This window comes from Gracilinanus agilis, chromosome 4 (genome assembly GCF_016433145.1).
Source record: "Gracilinanus agilis isolate LMUSP501 chromosome 4, AgileGrace, whole genome shotgun sequence".
Taxonomy (NCBI): Eukaryota; Metazoa; Chordata; class Mammalia; order Didelphimorphia; family Didelphidae; genus Gracilinanus; species Gracilinanus agilis.
This window is the reverse complement of record NC_058133.1, coordinates 193,683,043-193,706,655: the sequence shown is the minus strand read 5'-3', so window position 1 is coordinate 193,706,655 and position 23,613 is coordinate 193,683,043. Positions and strand designations below refer to the sequence as shown.

The following is a 23,613-nucleotide window of genomic DNA, read 5'->3' as shown; positions in this document are numbered from 1 at the left end:
TTTATTTATTTTTAATTTTAGACCCTTAACTTCTGTGTAGGTAGAAAATTGGTAAGGGTAGGCAATGGGGGTCAAGTGACTTGCCCAGGGTCACACAGCTGGGAAGTGTCTGAGGCCGGATTTGAACCTAGGACCTCCTGTCTCTAGGCCTGGCTCTCAATCCACTGAGCTACCCAGCTGCCCCCATTTATTTTCACTGTCATGCAAGATCTTCCCCACCCCCCACAGCCCTCAATTCCCCCCAATCACTGGGTTTTCCTCTGGGATACAAAAGCTCTGGGACCTACAAAATGCCACTCTGTGTCCCTGTACAGCAGGAATGTGCTAGGGCTGCCAGCAACAGGCAGAGATCACCTTCACTCAGGCCCAGCTATATTGGCACAGCCCCCAGGCTTGACCTTTGTGGAGGGCAGGAAGACCCCACGTTTTCCCCTCTCCTGGATACCCTTCTCCCCTAAAATACAGAAATAATACTCATAGCACAGCTTAAGGTCTGCAAAGCACTTTACAAACATGATTTCCTTGAAGTCTCACCAGGCCTGTGAGGTGGGTACAGAGGGATCATTCCCCCCATTTTACAGATGGGGAAATGGAGCCTCAGGGAAGTTAAGTGACATATGGGTCCCAGAGAGGATGGTCCCAGAGCTGGCACTAGAGGGAGGCTGTGGATGTGGGAGCACCCAAGCTAGGTAACAGGAAGGTCCTTGAGGAGATACTTTCTTAGCTCAAGAATTTGGCTCCCTGAAGGGACTGGGGTCATCCCTACACAAACTAAGGGATGGAGAGGGAGCAAGATGCTGAGATTGGGATGGAAAAAAAGGGTGAGAGGAGGGCTGGAAGGCGAGGACATAAAGACTCAATCCCTTCCATCATATACTCCCATCCCCAACTTCAGGGCAGAGACCAAGGCCTTCTATGTCTAGCTGGGTGCCTTGCTAGGAGGTCCAAGTCCTGTTTCACCAGGTTTGACTGAGGCCCCACAAACGTGCCCACACTCATATCTACACTAGGGTACACACTTCCATCCCATTTTTTTTTTCCCTGAGAAGCAAGAGAATGAGCCAGTCTGACAATGAGCCAAACAGTGGCTGGGCTTCTCTGGCTCTTTGCCCGGCTGGGGGATGGAGATGGGATTGGGGCCCCACTAGGGGACAGTGTGGACAAAGCAGGGGCCTGCTTCTAGGCTCATGCCTTGGGGCCTCTGTCCCCCTCCTGGGGGGTTGAGAGCAGCAGCCCCGACCTGGGCATGCCAGGCAGCCAGCATTCATTGCCATCTAGTGGTGCCATGAGGGGAGGGCACCTGTTGTTAAAGGAAAGGGAATTTCCCCTCTCACTTACCACTGGGCAGGAAGGTGGCCCCGGGGAAGCCCACTGGGAACAGGGTGGAACGGGCACTTTGAGGGGCAGAAGGATGCTCCCTTGGGGCACCTAGGCCAGGAGGAAGAGAGCTTTTAAATTTCTACAGGTTGGTGGGGGGCCATTCTACTCCCTTAATGTCTGAAGCTGGGGCTGGCAGCACTCTGAAGGAGGCAAGAGGGCATCAGCATGGAGAAGGAGGCAGAGTCCCGCAGCCACTCCTCCTCCCTGATCAGCGTCCACATTGAAGAAGTAAAGCGAAGAAAATGCAGCACCCTGTGGGCCGGAGCTGAGGCCAGGGCGAAGCAGACCTGACCTGCCCCCAGTCCTTTCACTCCATCTTTAGTGGGATAGGGGTGTCCTTAAGAAGGTAGAGACTGTCATCCATCAGGAAACTGTGGGGAGGACAGAGGAAGGGCAGTGCTACCTGGGCCCCCAACCACAACCCACCCACCCCAGGCAGAGGCCAACGGCAAAAAAGGAAGACCCCTCATCAGCCCAGGAAGAAAAGGGGGGTCTTGGGGCAGCCGGGTAGTTCAGTAGCTAGAGAGTCAGGCTTGGAAATGGGAGGTCCTGGGTTTGAATTTGGCCTCAAACATGTCCTAGCTGTGTGACCCTGGACAGGTCACAACCCCCACTGCCTAGCCCTTACCATTCTTCTACCTTGGAACCAATGCATAGTATTGATTCTAAGAGGGAAAGGAAGAGTTTTTTAAAAGGTAGGGGGCTAACAAAAAGTGGAGATAGAGAGTGGCTGTCCTCATGAACCTCTAAGGATGGAACTGAACACCCTCTTCCACCTCTCAACTAGTCCGACCAACTAGCCACAGTGGTGAGTGTCACCTCTTGGAGATAGTCAGTCAGTACATGAGAAGTACAAGTAGGGAGTGGGCTAAGGGGAAGCCCAGAGGGCTGGGGCATGAAAACCTAGTGAAGGGACATGGGCATGAGGAATATGGGAGAGGGGAGTCAGGCATGGTGAGTACCCACCTGAAGAAAAGAAAGTGGATGGGGATGGTGCTGATATGCCAGATGGCATGGGCGTCCAAGACCCAGAAGATGGGAGGGAAATCCAGCAACTCAAGGAAAGCCAGCCCCTGCAGCAGAAGCATCACCACAGCGCACTTCCACACGTGAGGCAACCGAGGCTGGTTCCAAAGACACCAGCCCAACCACCACACCAGATTTACCAAGCCTTGGGGAAGGAGGACCACAGGGGAATGGTGAGGGAGTTGAGGAGCCCTTCACCCCTCTTGGCCTTGGAGACCTACCGGACTCTGGCCCTGTGGCCTCCAAGCCCCCCTTGGCCTCTAATCCTAGTTCCTCTAACTTTCCTGGGTCACTTCCTTTTCTATCCAAACCCCTCTGCTTTGTTCTATACCCCATTTCTCTCCTTTCTTGTTCCATGACCATTAGCCCCCTCCCCCACATACACAGGTACATCCTCTTTACATCTCAGAATGCTGCTCCCCAATTTCTAGCCAGGCCCTCCTTTTATCTTCTCTTCAAACCCACTTCATGGATCGGAGCCCCAGTAGCAGCACAACTCTCTCCTTGCCCCACTTCAGTGGGCCTCTGCCACTTCCAATGAGGCCCAACCAGTTGGAAGAACATAATTCAAACCAGGGCCTTGCTCTGTCTCTCTAGAATATTCCTGTGCCCCTACTCCTGCCCTTAGCCCAGTGCCTCACTCCCCTCCACACGGTTTCCCCGCTTCCCCCAGAGCCCAGCCTCACCTATGGCTACATTGGCCACCATGTTGTAGCCGTAGTCGAAGTGAACGAGGCTCAGGTAGGAGACGTGGGCGGCTAGCAGCAGCAGCAGGAATCTCCCAAAGGCACTGGCCACGGCCGGACGCTGCAGCCCCAGAGTCCTGTGACACAGCCCCCCATCCCCACCCCCCAGGCTCAGATCCAGGCACCTGTCTTCCTGGAAGCTGCTGGACTGAGTCACTGACAGAAAAAAGGCCAAGAAAGGGGGCCTCGCTCCCATTTCCCTTGGGTCCCTATTCTGCTCTCCCGTACCCTATATCCCCTCAGTGACAACCGAGATGTAAAACGGGGAAGAACAGAACAGAAATTTTGGCAAATGGACTGACTCTTGGAGAAGGGTTGGTTGGTGGAGAATCATGAGGAACCTTTTTCATCATTATCCTTGAACCCATCTGAACTCGCTCCCAGACCAGCTAGGTAGAAAGGGGGCCACTCACCTGACACAGCACAGATAAATGGAATGCAGAATCACCGTGGAGGCACAGAAATAGTCCATTTTCTGAGGGATGTATTGAGATGAGTGAGAGTTTACGGCTGCTTCCCTCACTAGGAAGAGGGTAGGATGGGGGTGGAGGGGAGAACAGGCAGCCAAGATTTTGAAGAACATGGATGTCTTTTTTCCAGTCAGCCAGAGAAAGAACCCCACTTCTGTAACCCACCGAGGGAAAAGCATGGGGACTTAAGAACATAAGCCTGGGGGCTGCTAGGTGACTCAGTGGATTGAGAGCCAGGCCTAGAGTCAAATCTGGCCTCAAGCTCTTCCTAGCTGGGTCACCCTGGGTAAGTCACTTAACTCCAATTGCCTACCCCTTAGAGCTCGTCTGCCTTGGAACTGATACTTGGTATCAATTCTAAGATAGAAGGGGGTAGGGAGGAGAGATAGACACACAGAGAAAAAGGGAGAGGAGAGAGAGACAGAGAGAGAGGAAGGGAGGGGGGAGAGAGAGAGAGAGACAGCAAGGAAGGGAGGACGGGGACACACACACACACACACACACACACACACACACGCACACACAACAGAAGCCTGGGCCTTAAGAACAGAAGAGCCTGGGATGGGGTGCCTAGCTGTTGCCCCTGTGCTGGCACCTCGGGCTCCCTTGCCTCGAGGAAGGTACTCACCTCAGTGAGGCTGGTGTCCCTTGTATGAAAGACTGTGGACCAGAACCAGGCATTGAGAGAGACCTGAGGATTTAGGTAAATGGAATGGGCAGGGGATTAGAGTTGGCCCCAGCTCATGGAAGAGCCTCCAGAGGTCTCTAGCCTAGCTTCCCACAGGTCAGGCTGCAATTCTTGAGTCTCTGCCTCAGGGGTTTAACCTCTCCACCTCCACACATTGCTTCCTATTCCTGGTTTTTAATTCTACATTCTCACATTTTTAAAAAATGCCTTTATTGGTTTTGTTTTTGTATCACTTTCATTTGAGAGTCCTCCTCCACCCAAGAGCTCTCTCTACAAAAATCATACCAAAGTAGGCAGCTGGGTAGCTCAGTGGATGAAAGCCAGGCCTAGATACAGGAGGTCCTGGGTTCAAATCTGCCTGCAGATACTTCCTAGTTGTGTGACCCTGGGCAAGTCACTTAACCCCCATTGCCTTGCTCTTACTGCTATTCTGCCTTGGAACCAATACACAGTAATAATTCTAAGACAGAAGGTAAGGGTTTAAAAAAAAAAAAGACCAAAAAAGAGGGGTGGGAGTGGAGGGGAACATTTACACCAACTGAGTCTGCTTAGTGTATGTAATGTTCCACACCCACAGTCTCCCATCCCTGCAAAGAAAGGAGGAGGGAGGGGGCCTTTCTTATCTCCTTTTACTTAGCTTTCAGTTTTAGGGTTGCTGTTTATTTGGGGGGGGGTTAAGGAAGGGCTTCTTTCAATTTCCATTACTGCCATCTACACAACTCTCTATTCCAAACATTTAGTTTTTCATTTCCCGGCCAGGGGAAGGTTAGCTGTTTTCCAGATGGCTAAGCAAGACTCAGAACCAGTTCTTGGACTTACTAGAGAAATCTCTAGCCCCAAATTGTGGTTCTTTTCCATCCATCATGTTCTCCTCCAGCCAGGGACACACCAGCAGCCGCCTTGGCATGAACCTTCGCAGGCCTGGGAACCACCTTCTTTGGGCCTGCCAAGTTACCCAATCTCTAAGACAACAGCCCCCAGGGGCCACACCTCCTCCCTGGCCAGGGTCGATGACAGCTCCCTCCACCCGAAGACAACAGGCTAGGGGGAGATGGTGACCTCAGCCTCTGGGCTGGGGGGGAGGAACTGCCAGGGTGGAGTTTATTGTTTGTTTGGTTTTTTTTTTAGGGGGGCAAACAGCATGGGGTGTGTCAGGCTTGAAGATTGAGCTGATCCCACCACAAAAGATACTGAAGAACCCAACCAGGTTAGGCCAGACCAACCTGATAAACCAGAGGCCAGACTCGAGACTGTAGGGAGGAGTAAAGGGGCCCTGACAGAGGGGAGCAGAGAGAAGGCAAATTGGGGGACAGGGGAAAGAAGGTTTCTGTGCCTTTGGAGAGAAAATTAATTACATGGAACTAGATGCAAATGAGTCCCTAATTATTTTAGAGTTAATAGAACAGAATTATTTTATAAGGAGATAACAGTGAAAAGGAGGGCCTTCGGTGAGGCAGGGGACAAAAATCAGGCTGCAAAGGAAATTGAGAACAAGAAGTTAAAACATGAGTGAGGACTGAGAAGGACAGGGAGCAAAACTGGAAGAAAAGGTAGAAGGGGGTAAACAAAGGCAGGCCAGACATAAGTTGGGGTGGGGGACAGGAAGGGACAGAGAGAATGACTCCACATATGGAATGGCAGAAAGGATGGAGGACAGACAATAGGATGCAGAGCTGGAGTGACAAACAGATGGAGTGGGAGTAGGGAGACCTCTCCAAGGCCAGCCAAGCATGGCCCTGTGATGCCAAGTTACTGAGGTCAGTCTCTGGAGGCTTATGGGCATGTTAGAATGCATCCTTAGTGCCTGGCACACAGTAGGCATTTAATAAATGTTTGTTCATTGAGAGATGTCATTTCTGGGCTTGGCCATTTTGTTGGGGAATCTTGAGCGGCAGGTCACTTGCTTGACCTCTTGGGTCTCAATTTTCCAGAAGGTTCAGACTAGATGGTCTTAAATTCAGATCTTCAAAGACTCTTAAGTCACTGTTTCTCGCCACCTTTCCCCAGGCCCCCAAGGTTCATAGCTCATACCCCCAGATTAATTTTCTCTTTCCTCCACCTCAGCCCATTTCCTCTGGAGATGGTCAGGAAAAGGAGACAGAGTTCTTTCAGTGAGGAATCTGATGGCACCTTGTCTGGAAGTAGGTAGGTGAGGAGGCTGGCTGATTGGATTGGGGGGGGGGGTGGAGGGAGTCTCCCAAGCTGTGTTTCTAAGAAGGATGGGGATGGGGATTGGGTGGAGGGCAGAGTGACTAGAAGACAAGTGACTGGGGCTAGGCCTTGGGGTTGGAAGAGCAAGGCCGCTGGTAGTCAGGTAGGGCAGGTTTCCCAAAGCAGATGAGGTGTAATTTGGAAGGAGAACAGAAGACCTAGTGCCAACGATGCTTGAGAGCCAAGAAGGGAGCCAGCCGGCAGGGATTGGGCTGGCAGTCACCCAGCTGCCTTGTTAACCACTACAGGAAGGGGGAGGCGTGAAATAGGCTGAGTTAAGTGGTAGTTGAGAATGAAGAAGCCTGTCTTCTCCCCTGGCTTAGCTGTAGGATCTTCCAGGGTGAAGCATTCACCTTGGGGAGCACTGTAGGAAGGGAAAGAACCTGAAAGAACACCCCTCCTGTCCCTGTTCCTCTTCCTATGCCCCTTTCATTCATTCATAATAACCTGCTACTATCTTGTGCCTCACCATACCTGTCTGAAAAGCCAACCACCTCTCTACTTGGTGGGAGGACTGCTCTGGTTCTTTCCTTTTCTGATCCTGTCTTAATGGCTACATGGGTCCCCTTGCCAGGAGTGCAACAGAACCTGTGAACTGGTCTTGGGCTTCAAAGACCAAGTTTCAAGTTCTGGTTCTGAAGGTCACTCAGACTCTCTGAGACTCAACTTAATCCACATAGATCTTAGAGGCTTCTAGTCTTGACCTCTCATTTTACAGATAAGGAAACTGAGACCCCCCCCCCCAGAGGTGAAATGACTACCCAATGAGAGGCAGGCTTTGAAACATGCCTCCTTTTGCAGCTCCACAGCAGCATCAAGCAAAGCACCAGGCAGAAAGGAGGAGCTTCAATACTGTATATTGGGTCCAAGACAGAAGAGCAGCAAGGGCTAGGCAATGGGAGTTAAGTGACTTGTCCAAGGACACAGAGATAGAACTGAATTGTATTCAATAATCTGAAAGCACTGCTGAGTTGGGAGCTTCCAGGGTGACCTTAGCTCTTTTATGCACTTGAGGGAGAAAAGAATCCTGTTCTCCTCCTTCTTGAGGCATTAGAAGTCCAATCCAGGGGGTAGCTAGGTGACTCAGGGGATAGAGCTCCAGGCCTGGAGACAGGAGTCCTCAGTTCAAATCTGGCCTCAAATACTTTCTAGCTGTGTGATCCTGGGCAAGTCACTTAATTCCCATTGCCTAGCCCTTGCCCTTCTGTCTTAGACTAGTTACTAACACAGAAAGTAAGGATTCAAAAGTAAAAAGAGAAGTCCACCCACTGCAGGGCTGGATCTCCTTCACTAGTGGGGCCTGAACCCTCTGCTAAGATATAAGGCTACGGGATAGGACTAGGCATTCAGGCCAGTGCTGCTGCTCCTTTGGCTCCTGGAAACAGGCAAAGGAAAGAGACTCCTCTCAGGTCTCAAGGATCCAGGGCCCACTGCCCTCTAGTGGGAAACACTCCTTCCATCCCTGTCCTGGCAAGGACACAGTGTGCAGTGGGGAACCTTACCATGAGGAAGGACCTTCTTTATGAGAGCACTAGTCTGGCCATCCAAAGACCCAAGTTCTAGTCCTGCCTCTGCCACAAATTCCTGGTGACCTTGGACAAGTCATACCACCTCTGGATGGTTCAATTTTAGCTATAAAATGAAGGGGCCAGACTAGATGCTCTCCAAGATCCCTTTCAGCTCTGAAACTCTCTGTCTCCTGGGCTGTAACTCGAGCTCATGTCTGGGTAACCAAGAGTCATCCCCAGAGCCTGGCATTTGTGCAGCAAGGGTGTGGGGCCAAATACTCACATCCTCCCCCCCCAATACCTCCCTTCCCCAGCACCCCTGCCCCCACCCCCAGTCAGGGAGAAACAGATTCTATTTCACTTTGCTTGGATGGTTGTTAGGGAGGGGGTCACTGGCCCAGGCTGGTTTCCCCTTTGGGCCAGGGAGGGGCTGCAATGAAAGACTGAGTTATAGAGTCCCAAAGCCCCCAGTCCCTCTTCCAGCCCTGCCCCACCCTTAACCTGGGGGGAGGGGAGTGGGACAGAACTGGGGGCCGGGGAGGAGGTGACCCTGCCAGTAAGACGGCACTGCTGGATGAGATCAAGTAACAGGGGGCCCAGCAGGCGCCAATAGCTCTGCATAAACACCCTGGAGAGGAGACCTCTGAGCCAGAAGCATGGAGGGGCACCCCACTGCAGGGGAATGGGGAGGGCAGGACAGGGTGGGCAGCCCGTCTGAGTCACCTGCAAAACAAGGCCATTCATGAAGAGAAATATAAAAATGAAATAAATGCTGGGTGAAAGTCGTGCTCCATGCCATCAAGACTCGTGAAAGCCTGGTGTTAAGACCTAGTGCTCAGGATCGTCACCAACACTCCCTCTGAGACAAGCACATCTTTAAATAGCTCCGGTGCCTTGGAAGCCAGGAGAGTTAGAATGTTAAATATGAAGGCTGCTGTCATCCGGAATGCCTTCCCTCCAAGAGGCCAGCATCGCCCCCCACCAAGCCCAGGCAGGGGAGGGGAGGGAGAGGTCATGCCTCCACACTCGAACGGCTGGGAAGTCCTTTCTGATGTCTAACCCCATCCTTCCTGCTGAATCCGGGGCCCGCTGTCGCCTCTGGTTCTTGTGTCCACACAGTCCTGTCCTCCACAGACTCATTCAGAGACCGTTCTTAGGTCCTTTTCCAGGGTAAATAAAGGGGAAGGTTATGTCGGCTGCTGGAAAAGAAGGCAGGTGGATGGCTCTGCCTCTGGGCTCCTTTCTTGGTCTCCTGACTCCAAAACAGAACAGGGCTGGCTATCCTGGCAGGCCCCATCCCTAGGATGGGAGGGAGTTCCTACTCCCAGCAGACCAAAGAGCAGCTCCATCTGAGCCATGAATGGCTCGCTCCTCCAGGCCTGCCTAATGGTGCAGATTCATTCAGCCCTCAGAAAAGGCGACAGCATCTTTCCAAGACAGGATTGCCTCAGCCCCGGTGGGTAGGTTCCCCAGGAGAGGAGCCCAAGGTTCACAAGTCTGGGAGATGTGGGCTTGGTCCTCAGGATTCTAGAGTCTGGAATAGGGCTGAATTCCTGGGTACGGAACTCCTCGTGTCCACCCTAGGTCAGCAACCCCCGGTGCTTCCAGAAGACCCAACCTACCCACGAATCAGCTGGGATGATACTCTGTACTAAGCCATATCCCTCACACTTCCAGAAAGCAACAAAAGGCCTAAGGAGTAAAACAAAACTGGAAGGTGGATTATAAAACTCATCTAAATGACAGCTCTCTCTGGGCTCTGCAAGTCCCACAGTGTCAGAAATCTGCATAAGGCATTTAGCAAATTGTGCCAAGACTAAGTGAACAGCTGTGACCAGGCTGAACAGAGGCCTCACTTCCCATCTTACCAGCCTGCAGAGCCCAGGTCATCACCAAGAAGGCAGGGTTCATTCTCTAGGCCCCTTTACGAGGAGAATGCTCAAGGTCAAGAAAAAGAGAAACAACCCGAGCCCCTGAAGAAGGGCATCCCAACAGGTTTAAAGCTGGGGGAAAGCCTCGGCAGAGTTTCCAGGTAACCATCTGCCTCAGAGACTTAGTCACTGGCCTCCCTGTAGACCAGGACCCCAGGAGTTCCTTCCTGTCCTATGATTCATCTGGAAAATTCAGAGAACTGGGTTGAAAGAACTCAAGCAGGACTGCTTTGTTCTCTGGTGACAAGTGAAGGTGTGAGAAGCTAAGATAGAACCCAGGTAGCAGCATAATGAGGCGCATGCAGAGAGACAAGCAGCCTCTCTAAGGGGTCTCTGAAGGCAGGGGAGGAGGATGGGAGAAGGGTACAGGCTAAGTCCTTCTGCAAGGCTCCCTGCCCACCTTCCTCCTCACCTTGGCCATCGATATAAAAGAGCAGTCAGAACATCTACTGATCTCACTATGGCCTGCTTATCCCCTGCTCTGGGAGACGGGGCTTCTTCCCTCATTTTCCTGTCTGCTTTTCTCAGATGCCATCAGCCCCTCTGTTCTGGTGGGATTAAGAACTCTAATTGGGGGAGCTAGGTGGCACAGTGGACAAGAGCACCAGGTCTGGAATCTGGAGGATCTGGCTGGGTTCAAAAATGGTCTCAGACACTTCCTAACTGTGTGACCCTGGGTAAATCACTTAACCACAATTGCCAAGCACTCGCTGCTTTTCTATCTTAAGAGTTGTTATTAAGACGGACAGCCAGGGCTTTTAAAAAAACAAACTCTCTAACCCCAGGGATTGTGCTCTGCTCTGGAACCAGGAGAACAAGGAAGGAGTGGGGAAAGAGCACAACTAAGGGATATTTGGTCTTTATTCTCTAGCACAGAGTTAGTGTGCTGGGCCTGGAGCAGAAAAACCTGGGTTGGAAACCTGTTGGCCTCAGTTTCCTCATCTGTTAAATGAGATACCTAATCACAGAGTTGTTGAAAGGATCCGCTATAAATACCCTTTGCAAATTTAAAGTGTCACATAAACAGGAGCTCTTATTATTCTTAACTTATTTCTCTTTTCATTGGCTCCATCCTATTTTACTTCAAACATGGTCCGATCTCTCCAAGTCTTTTTTTTTAAGCCCTTACTTTCTGTGGTAGCAACAGCTCTAACACAGAAGGGCAAGAGCTGGGCAACTGAGGGTGAATGACTTGTCCTGGGTCACATGGCTAGGAATTAACTGAGCTAAGGATCTGCTGCTTGTAGGCCTGGCACTCTATCCACTGTGCCACCTACTTGCCCCACAACGGTCTTTTAAAGTTCTCATCCTTACTGAGCTCCCTGAAGCATTTGGTGCCATTACCCACACCCTTCTGCAATCTTGGCTCACTCCCTTGTTTCTGGGGTACCCTGTGTACCCATTCCTCCTCCAGAGGAAATGTAAGGGACAGGCTCCCCAGGGTTCTGTCCTTCATCCTCTTCTTTCTAAACTCTCTTCCTTGGCAGTCGTGGCACCTACTATCTCTTTTCAGCTGACTTTTGTATTAATTAGAATTTTGTACTTTGGACTTCATCCCCCAGAAGTCCTTCAGTATTTCCCAGAATTCCTTTTAATCTCTCCACCACATTGTGTGGTCACGTTTTTTTTTTTTTTTTTTGAACCCTTGTACTTCGGTGTAGTGTCTCATAGGTGGAAGATTGGTAAGGGTGGGCAATGGGGGTCAAGTGACTTGCCCAGGGTCACACAGCTGGGAAGTGGCTGAGGCCGGGTTTGAACCTAGGACCTCCTGTCTCTAGGCCTGACTCTCACTCCACTGAGCTACCCAGCTGCCCCTGTGGTCACGTTTTGTATATGGTTGGCTGTGGGGAACTCCGATGCTCTCTTCTCTCGTGAATGGGCTGGGTTAGCTAGCCTTTTTTCCCCCTTTAGCTATTATTAATAAACTTTATTAAATATAATATTTGGAATATTTTTGGATATTAATTTTTTAAATCTACATTTTCAAAAGTATCTCTCTGGCTCTATGCCATTTTCCAGGCTCTAGCCCACATCTAACTTGTGTTGTTTTGTGTTGCTCAGCCACTTTGGTCGTGTCAGACTCCTTGTGACTCTGTTTGGGGTTTTCTTGGCAAGAAAGTCATATTTGAACTCACGAGGAGGAGTCTTCCTGACTCCAGGCTGGGCACTCTGCCCACTGTGCCACCTAGCTGCCCATCTTCAACTCCCCATAGGCTATCCTGTCCCCTGGGTCCCCTGGCTGTCCCACTCACACCTCAAACTCTAGCCTTTTCATATGAAAACTTGCTCTCCCTTCTGACTTCACCTATGTAGGGGGCTCATTCATCAGCTTGAACCTCAGTGCTTCCTTTGACTCTTCCCCCCACAGCCCCTCTCCTGCCAGTCACCAAGCCCCATTTGTTCTCTGTTGGTGGTGACTCTCCTCTCTCTTCCCACTGCCACCATCTTAATCCAGACCTTTGCTACTGCCAACCTGGATTACTGCGGGCCCTTCTTCACAAATCTTCCTCCCTCTGCTCTCCTTCTCCCACTTCATCCTGCACAATGCCTCCAGAATAATGTGCCCTGGACACTCATCTGTCTATGTCATTCCTCTGCGCAAACCCCTGTAATGGCTCCGGATTGATTACTGAGAAAAATCCAGAGCCTTTAGCATGGCACACAGTAGGCACTCAGGAAATCTATTCAGTGACTGATTTCAGAACCCACACCACTTGGCATGGACATTCTTCTGGGTTTCCAGACTTAGCTTGTTCTATTCCCCCCAGGCACTCTGTGCTTCAGTCAAAAGAATCAATTAATTATGTGCCTACTATGTTCCAGGTTCTGAGATACAAAGATAAAAACAAAACCGTCCATGCCCTCCAGAAACGTATATGCTATTAGGGGAAACAATATGTACATACAAAAGTAAATACAAAATACACACAAAATAAATAGAAAAGCATTTTGCTGAGTTTTGAAGGAAATCAGGGATTCTGAAAAGTAGAGGTGAGGAGGGCATTCCAGGCATAGGATACAGCCTGGGCAAAGGCACAGTGATGGGAAATAGAAAGCTGTATATAAGAGAAAGTAGGCCAATCTGGCTAGAATAATGCCTACATTAAAGGGAGAAATGTTATTAATAAATCTGAAAATGTAGGCTAGATCAAGGCAATGAAAGAATTTAAATGCCAAAGAGATAAATAATTTAACTTAGAGAAAATAGGTTGGTTGCTAGGGGTTTTTGGACAGGAGGATGACATGGCTGGACCTGACGTTGTAGAATATCACTTTGACTTTGGCGAGTTATGGGGAAGAGGAGGCCGATTAATAGTCTAGCTGAGGAGAGCCTGAAATAGGGAGGTAACTCTTTGAATGGAGAAAAGGGGAAAAACTGTCACCACTGCTGCAGAGGAAGGAATGATGAGATTCGGAGCGCGGGGGATCCTCAAGAGAAAGAGGGAAGCTTTGGGGCAGATGCCTCGGGAACATCTTGTGGACAGTATCCAGGAGGAGACCAAGGATGGGGGCCTGGAAGGGTTAGGGAACTCTAGGAAGGGCCCTGGAGCCTCTCTGCCTCTCCCAGCTTCAGGCATCACCACCTTCCCCAACCTGCAATCTGAGAGACCCCTCTGCCTTCAGCCTGTCTCTACATGTAACAGTATGGGATTTGTGGTTTAAAGGGGCAAACCTTCCTTCCCAGCTCCAAGAGGGATCAAGAAGGAGGATGGGGGATGGTGCAGCATCAAACCCAGAATTTTGAAAAAAGGAACTCATGATCTGAGAGAGAGGCAATGATGGAGGATTCCTTGCCTTTCTAAACTACAGATCCTAGAATGCCTTCTCTCATACAACTATGTATCACTATTGTTATTTTTTAAACCCTTACCTTCTGTCTTAGAATGGATTGAATCTAAAGCAGATGAGCACCAAGGCATAGGCAGGTGGGAGTGAAGTGACTTGCCCAGGGTCACACAGCTAGGAAGTGTCTGAGGCCACATTTGAACCCACATCCTCCTGGCTCCAGACCAGGCAGTCTATCCACTGAGCCGCCTCACTGCTCCCTCCATATTATTTGGTATTAAAGTGTCTCATCCCTCTTAGAGCAGCCTGTCTCTTCCAAAGGCCTTCCCTTCCCAGGTCCTAGCAGCCAGGCCCAGCACACAACAGGGAGAGGGCCAGCACCTGTGATTTCCTTAATACCCTCTAGGGATGACACCCTCTGGAAGATCGCAGGCCAGGACCTTAACTTCAGGTCTTAGATTCTAAGCATGAGCAGGGTAAGTGATTTGTCCAGGACCATACAACTAGTACCAGTCCGAGGTCAGACTTGAAGGCAGCTTGTCCCAGCCCTGAGATCAGCTCTCAGGCCACCAAACCATGCTGCCCTGGCAAGGAATTCAACCCAACAAGCAATTACTAAGCCCTTCCTTGGTGTCCAGCACCGTATCTTGTATCTGGAACAACAAAGTACTTGCTGACAAGGATCTAATATCCTACTGCAGCAAAAAGACATTTAAATAGAAGAACGCACGTGGTAAAATCTGAGGAGGGAGAGTGTAGCTATGGGAGATCAGGAAAGGCTTTCAGGAGGAGGTGGCTGGAGTTCCTTAAGACCTGAAGGAAGCTGAAAATTCTAACAAGTGAAATGAGAAAGGCATGCAAGACAGCCAGGCAGAGACAGAGGCAGGAGCGGGAATTCAGAGGAGGGTAAGGGGGTCACACATGGCTGCAGGCCGTGCTAGAAGGCGAAGGGGGGCAGTAAGCCTGGAAAGGCAGGCTGGAGACAAACTGGGCAGGGAGGCCTTTCAAAGCCATCTAGGTCCTTCCCCTCCTTCCAAACTGCTACCCACATCTCCTCACCTCCTTCCCAGTCAGCTTTCCCTAATTAACCCTACCTTCCTGGGCACTCTTTTACTAGGCCTCAGTCCTCTAGGTGCTTACAGATTCATTTGCAGTTGTTTGTACCTACAAAAAAGTGTTTCAGTGCTATTCAATCACGTTGAATTTTTTTTTTTGCATATTTGCATTTATTGGTATTTCCTCCCATTTAGAATAAGGGCTCCTACTGGGCAGGAGCCAAGTCTCCTTTCTCCAGCACTTTTTGGGGAGTCTGGAACTCCAGCCTGCAAAGGCTTTCCCTACTGCCAGCTACAGAAGGCCTGAGGGAGGGAGGGAAGGAAAGGGAAGGAGGGGGTGTGGGGGAGATGACTCGGTGACAACAGGGACCTGAGTTTGTCAGTTCCTCTTTAAGGAATCAGGGTGGGGGAAGCCGCAGGGTGGACTAGTGCCCAGTTACCTACCCAGGCAAAGGCCACACAGGTGTGGTACATGGGGGAGGAGGCTGGGACAGAGGTCCGATACCGGCTGAGCATGACCAGGTTGGCCAAACCATTGAGGAAGGAGGCCACAGCTGAGGCTGGTTCTTGGAAGAAAAGGAACCGAGAGAAGGGCCACTGCAAAGGAAGAAGCAGCTCAGTCATGCTTCACTGGGTGCCACAACATACATCCACAGCTCTAGGTGACAGCTTCTGTAGCAATCAGGAAAGCTGAAAGCCTTTCTTCTATGTCTCTGTCTTTCTTATTTGGCCTCAGTCCTGAATGCTCATAGGTTCCCCTGCAGTGGTTTGGGCCTGGTTTGTAGATTGTCACTCTGCACCTACAGACAGGCCTGGGAGTTCTATTCGATTACTCTGTATTTCTCCCCACCTGGAAAGCTCCCATTAGGTGCTGGGTTAGGAGGATAAGACATCTGCCCAAATTCAGGGGTTTGGTCCCTGCTCCCCCAGTGATCTGTCCTCTTGTCTGGGGCTGCAGACGGTGCCCCTTAAAATAACAGGAGTGAGTACACTGCGATGGAAAGAGCAGGGCCTGAGAGCCAAGAGACCTCAGTTCTCACCTGAGCTCTTCCAGTTACTAGCTGTGTGACTTGGGCCAGTCCCCTGGCTCACAGTCACCTTTTTGCATGTCCATTTCCTCATACATGAATACTGTGTCTGTAAAATGGACATTGAATTACAGCACCCACCAGTCTACCTTAAATGGTTTTACTGAGGATCTGAAAGGTTAACGTGTACAGAACCACTCTGGAAACTAGTTAATACTAATCAAATTATCTTTCACATAAATGTTTATTATCATCAGTCATAATGATAACCCGTCTCTACTGCCAAAGAACAACTCAAAGCACGGTGGCGAGTGAAGAAACTCATATTGCAGCAAATTAAGAAAGTCATATTTACTTCGGATGGCTTTTTCTAGGAGATAATCTTTCTGCCTGTGGGTCTGGGTTCCAATAGCACTAAGCAGTCTCATGTCCAGCTTACCCATCGGATCTCCCCAGGCCTGGGGCAGCACATAAAGTTCCCATTGGACCATCAGAAATAAGAGCCAGGTCAAAAGGAAACCCATGGTCTAAGGCCCACTCACTGGCACTGCAGCCTCCTAGATAAGTCATCCCCCTCTCCAATGGACACCATCCTGCCCTCTGCTCACCAGGAGGCTCCCCACAAATATACCAGCCACCCCCCCTTTTTCCAACTCACCTTTCCATGAAACTGAGGAACTCTGTAACCTTCCTGGAGGTAGAGGCCCACGGTGAGCCACATGCATTCATACTTACAGTCATCCCTGCAGGTCCAGCCTAAAAAAGACAAGAGCTTCTTAGTAAGCCCAATTCTACTCTCTGACTTTTAGAATCCAGATGGGGACTCTGAGAAATTTAACTTGCAGATTGGTGAGAAGTAAGATGGAACCTAAAACTCTGGGTTTTATCTTCCCAGATGGCACCTATGAGAAGGACACTAAAAGCAAGTCGGCAGTTAATTGGGCAAATATGGAGATCTTCTGATTATCTAAAGGGAATGCAACCCATCTGAGCTGAGGCTCCCCCCTATACAACCCAATCCCTATCTCCTCCTGAATTTATTTGTTTTAAACGCTTACTTTCTGTCTTAGTAACAACTCTAGTACAAATGGGCAAGAGTTAGGCCAGTGAGGTTATGTGATTTGCCCAGGATCACACGGGTAGAAGTGTCTGAGGCCAGATTTGAACCCATGTACTCTCTACTCCTAACCTGGTTCTCCATCCACCTAGCTGCCCCTCTCCTAAGTTTTTTGTTTGTTTGTTTGTTTGTTTTTTAAACCCTTGTACTTCGGTGTATTGTCTCATAGGTGGAAGATTGGTAAGGGTGGGCAATGGGGGTCAAGTGACCTGCCCAGGGTCACACAGCTGGGAAGTGTCTCAGGCCAGATTTGAACCCAGGACCTCCTGTCTCTAGGCCTGACTCTCAATCCACTGAGCTACCCAGCTGCCCCCCTCCTAAGTTTGTTTTTAACTTCATGCAAGAGAAAAGTCTTGGATGCAAGGCCATCCTCCTTTCCCCCCTCTCTGTCTCTTTACCTCCACAGGGAAGATTTCCCTTGTTTGTTAATTTGAATGGAGAAAAACTAGGTCATCTCCCCATCTCCCAATATGGCTCAAAACTCCTGGCTCCCACACACTGCAGGGAGGATCACAGCTCTGTATGTGCATTTGTGGGCCTTTGGGGGTAAAGAGTGGTAACAGTGGTGGAAAGAGCAGCATGTTGAGAATGAGGGGATATGGGTTCTAATTTTCTACGCTTCTGACTGGCTATGTGGCCCTGGGCAAGGAAGCTTACTTTTCCTTCATTTCCTCATCTATAAAATGAGGTGGATTAGATGGTTCCCCTGGTCCCTAGCTCTGGACCTAGGATCAAAGGGGGCCTGAATTTCTCAGCCCTACTCTAGCCTCAACCACCTAAATTAAATCCAATTAAATTCGACCTTTTTTAAAAGACAACTATGTGTAAAGCACACAGAGGCACCAAAGTGACAAAGATGAAAAAAGAAGAGTCACCATAGTTAATCTGGTGACAGTCTAACTAAGGAGACTGCATGTAATGTACACAAATGCATATTATACGAGGTGGAATAGGGTCAGGAGGAGGCACGGCCCAGAAAAAATACTAAGAGAAATTCAGAGTAGGAGAGATCATTTTCAGCTGGGGTGGGCCAGGAAGGCTTCATGGAGGAGGTGGGCCTTGATGGAAGCTAAAGGCATAGGTATGGAACACAGCCTGCTCCTATTAGAATATATAAAACAAGGGGCAGCTAGGTAGCTAGTGGATTGAGAGCCAGGCCTGGAGTCAGGAGGACTTGGGTTCAAATCTGACCTCAGACACTTCTTAGCTAGGTGACCCTTAACCCCAATAGCCTAGCCTTTACCACTCTTAAGGTAAAGATTAAAAAAAAAAAATGTCGAGGGAGAGGGGTGGGGAAGCTAATAAGGTCCTGAACTAATCCAACCCAAACTGTGGTCAAACCCATCTATTTCCCCTTTACAACACATCTTCTCATCTTTCTAATCCGTCCCCTTCTCTCCTCTGACTCTGCCACTACTCTAAGGCAGGCCCTGGACACCTCATGCCTGGATTATTATTATAGCTGGGTCTACCAGTCTACCCTCCATTCAACCACTAAAGTGATCTTCCTAAAGTGCAGGTCTGACCATATCACACACACACATGTACCTCCTAGCCTTCCTCAATAAGCTCCAGTGGCTCCCTATCACCACTAGTATGAAATACAAAATCCTGTCTGGTGATCAAAGCCCCTTATAATCTAGCTCCCATTCCTTTTCCCATTTTATAGTTCTGTTACACTTTACCCCACCCTACCAGGCACTCTTCTATCTAGTGACACTGGCTTTCCTGTCTCAAGCACCAGCCACTCCATCACTAGCCTCCAGGCATTTTCTCTGGCTGTCTCCCATTCCTTGGATGCTTTTCCTCCTCATCTTTGCCTCTTGATATCCCAGGCTTCCTTCAGGTCACAACAAATCCCACCTTCTACAGGAAAGCTCTCCCAATCCCTTTGAATTCCAGTGCCATCTCTCTACTGATTATTTTCTATTTATCCTGTATACAGCTTGCTTGTATATAGTTATTTGTATGTCGTCTCCTCCATTAGATTATGAGTTCCTCAAGGTCAGGGACTGTCTCTTGCCTTTCTTTATATAATAAGCCCTTAAGCACAGTGCCTGGCACATAACAAGTGCTTAGTAAACTGACTAAAGAAGAGAAACAGCAGTGAAAGTGGAGAAGTGGACATGGGCATAAACAATATGCTAGATATAGAATTAATAGCTTAGCCCCTCAGCTCTTAGAAGGCTCCTAACTTAGCAAGGGGTTGGATAGGGGGTAGGACAGAGAGGAAAGAGTCCAATACTGGGTTTTGAGTAGCTCATAGGAGGACTGTGCCATCAATAGAAATAGGGAAGCCAGAAGTAGAATCCAATGATCACTAATTAAAGCTGGAAAAGGTCTTAGAGGCCTCTGTTCCACTACTCTCATTATCCAGATGAGGAACTGAAGCCCAGAGAGGTCATAACTTGCTGAAATGCAGAGCCAGAATAGAAGTCCTCTGATTTCACTTTATTCCAAACCCAGTGCTCTTTCTCCAACTGCACTAGACTGCAATTGGGGGGGGGGGGCGGGCTGAAAGGGGGGGAGAGACTAATTTAGTTTGGGACCTGTTAAGCTGGAGGTGTGGGTGTGATATCCAGGTGGAGAAATCCAGCAGGCAGATGGAAATTCAAGATTGTAGCTCAGGGGAGTGATCAGAGCTGGAGATCTACATTTTGGAGTCATCTGCAAAAGGTGATAATTGAAACCATGGGAATGAATGAGATCACCACAGGAGAAATTCTGTTGAAAGAAGGGGTTTGAGAACAGGACCCTAGAAGACATTTAGAGGGCAGAACGAGGAAGATGAATCAGCAAAAGAGGCAGAGGAGTGATTAGAAGGAATCGGGTCTAAGCAGTGTCACTGAAGATAAAACAGGAGAGAGGAACCAGAAGGAAATGGTAGTAGTAAGCAATGTCCCTAAACTGCAGAATGCCAAAGAGGATGGGCATGAAAAAGAGGCCATGAAGAGGTCACTGGTGATTCTGAGAAAGAAGTATCATAAAGTGAGAAGCTTCTCCTGAAACTTTAAGATCAGTTTAAGATCAGCAGTGACTTCCTAATTGTGCCAAATCTAGTGGCTGGTTTCCTATTCTCATGCTTTTTTTTTTTTTTTTTTTTTTTTAAACCTTTACCTTCTGTCTTAGTATCAGTTCTAAGAATGAAGAGCAATAAAGGCTAGGCAACTGGGGTTAAGTGACTGGGTTATCTTCTGTGCTATCTAGCTGCCCCTGTCCTCATCCTTCTTGACATTTTATCAGCATCTGACTGTTGATCTTCTTTGGCTCTTCTTTGGCTTCTGTGACACTTTTCAGGTTCAAGACGACCATAGTCTAACTGAGAAGACAACATATAAACACCTATGTTTATGTATATATATAGGTGGTGATCTCTGAGGAAGTTTCTTACAAAAGGTGGGATTATAGTTGAGATTTGAAGGAAGCCAGAGAAGTCAGGTGGTAGAGAGGAGGAGAAAGAACATTTCAGACAGAAGAAAGCTAGTGAAAAGCACGGAGTCAGAAGATAAAGTCTCTTGTTCAAAAAAATGACAAAAAGGCAAATGCCATTGGTTAGAAGAGTAAATGAAGAGGAGTTGTAAGATGACTGACAATGTAGGAAGGAGCCAAGTTATAAAGGGCTTTAAAAGCTAAACAGGATTTTTACATGTGATCCTGCAGGCAATAGAGAGCCACTGGATTTTATTAAATGGGTGTTGGGGGTAGGGGTTACATTAGATCTGTACATTGGGGAAATAACCTTGAGAGCCAAGTGGAGGATGGGCTGAAAGGAGAGAGACTTGAGGCAATGAGGCCAACCATAAAGCTATGGTGATGGACCAGGCCATCAAGAGTCGAGGTATGAGGTGATGAGGGTGTGTAGCAGGGTGGTATAGAAGATAAGGGAGATGTATACTGGGAGATAAGGGAGTGTATATACTAGAGATGTTTCAAAGATAGAATTGACAGTATTTGGTAACAGATACAATTCTATTTTGTTGATGGAGGACCACTTTCAGTAAAAGGGCTTTCACAGTACTCACCAGAGGCTAACACCTTCCCTTCTCAAGGTTATCTTCCATCTACTCTGTATTAATCTTGTCCATACTTATCTATATACATGTCACTCCCATTAGAATGTAAGATTTTTTCTTAATTTTTTTTGCCAATTACATGTAATAATGAATTTCCACATAAGTTTTCGTAAGTTATGTGATCCAAATTGTCTCCCTCCCTCCTTCCATCCTTGTTCCCAGAGCTGGCAAGCAATTCAATCTGGGTTGTACATGTATATATGTATATATATATGTTATACACAAAACATATTTCCATATTATTAATTTTTGTAAGTAATAATCTTATAGAACCAAAACCTCAAAACATAAACCTAAATAAACAAGTGAAAAATGGTATGCTTTTATCTGCATTGAATGTAAGCTTCTTTTTTTCCCCCTGAAATCATCCTGCTTGTTATTTTTTACAGCATAATAGCATTCCATCACAATCATATATCACATCTTGTTCGGCCATTTCTCAATTGATGGGCATCCTCTCAATATCTAATTCCTTACCACCACAAAAAGAGCTGCTATAAATATATTTGTGCAAATGGGTCCTTTTTCATTTAAAATTTTTTTCTTTGGGACTCAGACCTAGGAGTGTTATTGTTGGGTCAAACGGTAAGCACAGATTTAGAGTTCTTTGGCCATAGTTCCAAATTATTCTCCAGAATGGCTGGATCATAGAACCTAGGTTTCCTGAGAAAAGAATGCAGTCCTCCTTTATACTGTGCCATGCTGCCCTGGGAAATTTCTTCAGAGAATTCCCATGGCAATTGGTCTGCAGGGCTCTTCATAACACATTCTCTCTTTGTATATTACCTCTCTGAGGGATGGAGATTTCCAGGTGAGCAAGGAAAAACTCTGTATCTTTCCTGAAAAGTGTTCTGCACACAGGAATTTTAAACAACATTTGTGGAACAGAATTAAATGTAAATGAATGGATTTTAAGAATAGCTGACATTTATATGGTACTTACTATGTGCCAGGTGGTTAACAATTTTTATTTCATTTGATCCTCACAAAAGTCCTGGGAGGCAGGTGCTCTTATTATCCCCGTTTTACAAATAAGGAAACTGGCTGACTTGCCCAAAGTAACATAACTAGTAAGTAGTGTCTAAGATCGTCTTTGAACTCTGGTCTTTTAAACTACATGCTCAGAGTTCTGACCACTGAGGATCTGGCCGTAACCCCCAGGATGTGTCACCCACAGAGGAGAGCAAAGGATGCAAGGCTGGGCGGCCCAAGACCCCTACAGTCACCACTGAGCCATCACTTCCCCAGCCCTACTCAACAGGGAAACCGAGGCACGGGCGGTGGAGGGGAAAAAGGGAAGGGGCCATACGGTGGGTTAGGGTGGGGCGTGACCAGCCGCGATGGGCGTGGCCTCCAGAAGGCGGGGCACCTCCGGGGGCGGGGCTTACCTGCCAGACTCATGTAGATTGGTTGGTGGGAGCGGAAGTGTTGCAGGCCGGCCCCAGAGCAGTTCCACTCGTCGCAGCGGAGGACGCAGTCCCGGTACACTGGCTCCCGGTCACCCTGGGAGGCATCCGCTAGCGCTGCGGCACCGGCCAGCAGGGCCAGCAGTGTCGTCCGCCCAGCCATCCCTGTAGCCTGGGCCCGCGGCCACCAACCTCGCCTCCGCTTCCGGTCTTACCGGAAGTGCTCGATGTTCCTTCTTTTTTTCAAACCACACCCCTTCGCTCCTCACTCTTCCATTCTTCCCCTGTCCCAGTTGCTCTCAGTTAGAAGGTTCCGAAGCACCTCTTGTCATCTCCCCGGGCTAGTTTGTTCTGGTGGAGTGGGGGTCACTCCCTGCAGCCTGCTGTCTTTGCAGGACTGGTGTTAAGGCAGTTTTCTGTGGTTGCATGTCACGTTAATGGAACCGAATTCTAAGGCTGGAAGTTCAACTGAGGAAAGAGCCTGGGGAGTGAATGTGAATGGGTGGAGCGAGGACGGAAGGAAAGGCTATAACCTTCAGATGGGGGGGGGGGGGGGGGAGGTAGAAGGGGCTTGGAGATCATCTAATTCTGGGGTACTCAGTTTGGGGTAGAAGGAGCTTGCCCAAGATGTACTGGGACTATTCAGACCACCACATGAGCACCCTATTGAAATTAATCTCTTTATTTCTTATTTTTGTATGTATAATAAGTTCTATCACTTGCTTCCTGTACTACTGAAAAAAGTGGTAAAAGAAAGTTTTTCTAATGTGCATATGCACAGGAAATTAAAGATTTTTTTGTCTTTCATATTGAATAGAAGATACTGGAAAGGTTTACTGAAAGCCCAGATGCAGGTGGATCTGAAAACAGTTTGGAAACCACCCCTCCCCCCCCCCCCACATCTAGATCAACTTTCCTCCTACAGAAGAAGAAACTGAGGCCCAAGGAGGAAATGACTTGACAAAGGTCAAACAGCAAGTCCCCAGGAGGACTTTGCTCAGATTAAGCACTCTACAAATGCTTGTTTATTAATTGATTACAATCTTTAATCTCCTTCCCCTTCCTGGCTTCATTTTCATTTTTATTTGCAAGAAAAACCTTGAGGGTAGAAACAGACCTGTAAGAATGAATATTTCTGGTTTGGCTCCACTTTTCTCCATGGTTGGAGTGCTAACCTGGGAGTCAGGA

At 48.6% G+C, this 23,613-nt stretch overlaps 1 protein-coding gene across 5 annotated transcripts; it reads right to left on the bottom strand.

Annotated features, from left to right (window-relative positions):
• Positions 1 to 486: 486 nt before the first annotated feature.
• PGAP3 (post-GPI attachment to proteins phospholipase 3) lies at positions 487 to 22,616 on the bottom strand. 5 transcript variants are annotated; one of them, XM_044677094.1, is made up of 8 exons: positions 22,408 to 22,616; positions 16,488 to 16,585; positions 15,246 to 15,398; positions 4,251 to 4,313; positions 3,566 to 3,627; positions 3,093 to 3,229; positions 2,347 to 2,551; positions 487 to 1,751 (listed from the first exon to the last, which is right to left on the bottom strand). In XM_044677094.1, the coding sequence occupies exons 1-8, from the start codon at positions 22,586 to 22,588 to the stop codon at positions 1,688 to 1,690; spliced, it is 963 nt and encodes a 320-aa protein (XP_044533029.1). In that variant the 5' UTR covers positions 22,589 to 22,616; the 3' UTR covers positions 487 to 1,687. The 5 variants fall into 5 exon arrangements, with proteins under 5 accessions (XP_044533029.1, XP_044533030.1, XP_044533031.1 ...); XM_044677095.1 differs by lacking the exon at positions 4,251 to 4,313; XM_044677096.1 differs by lacking the exon at positions 15,246 to 15,398.
• Positions 22,617 to 23,613: the final 997 nt, after the last annotated feature.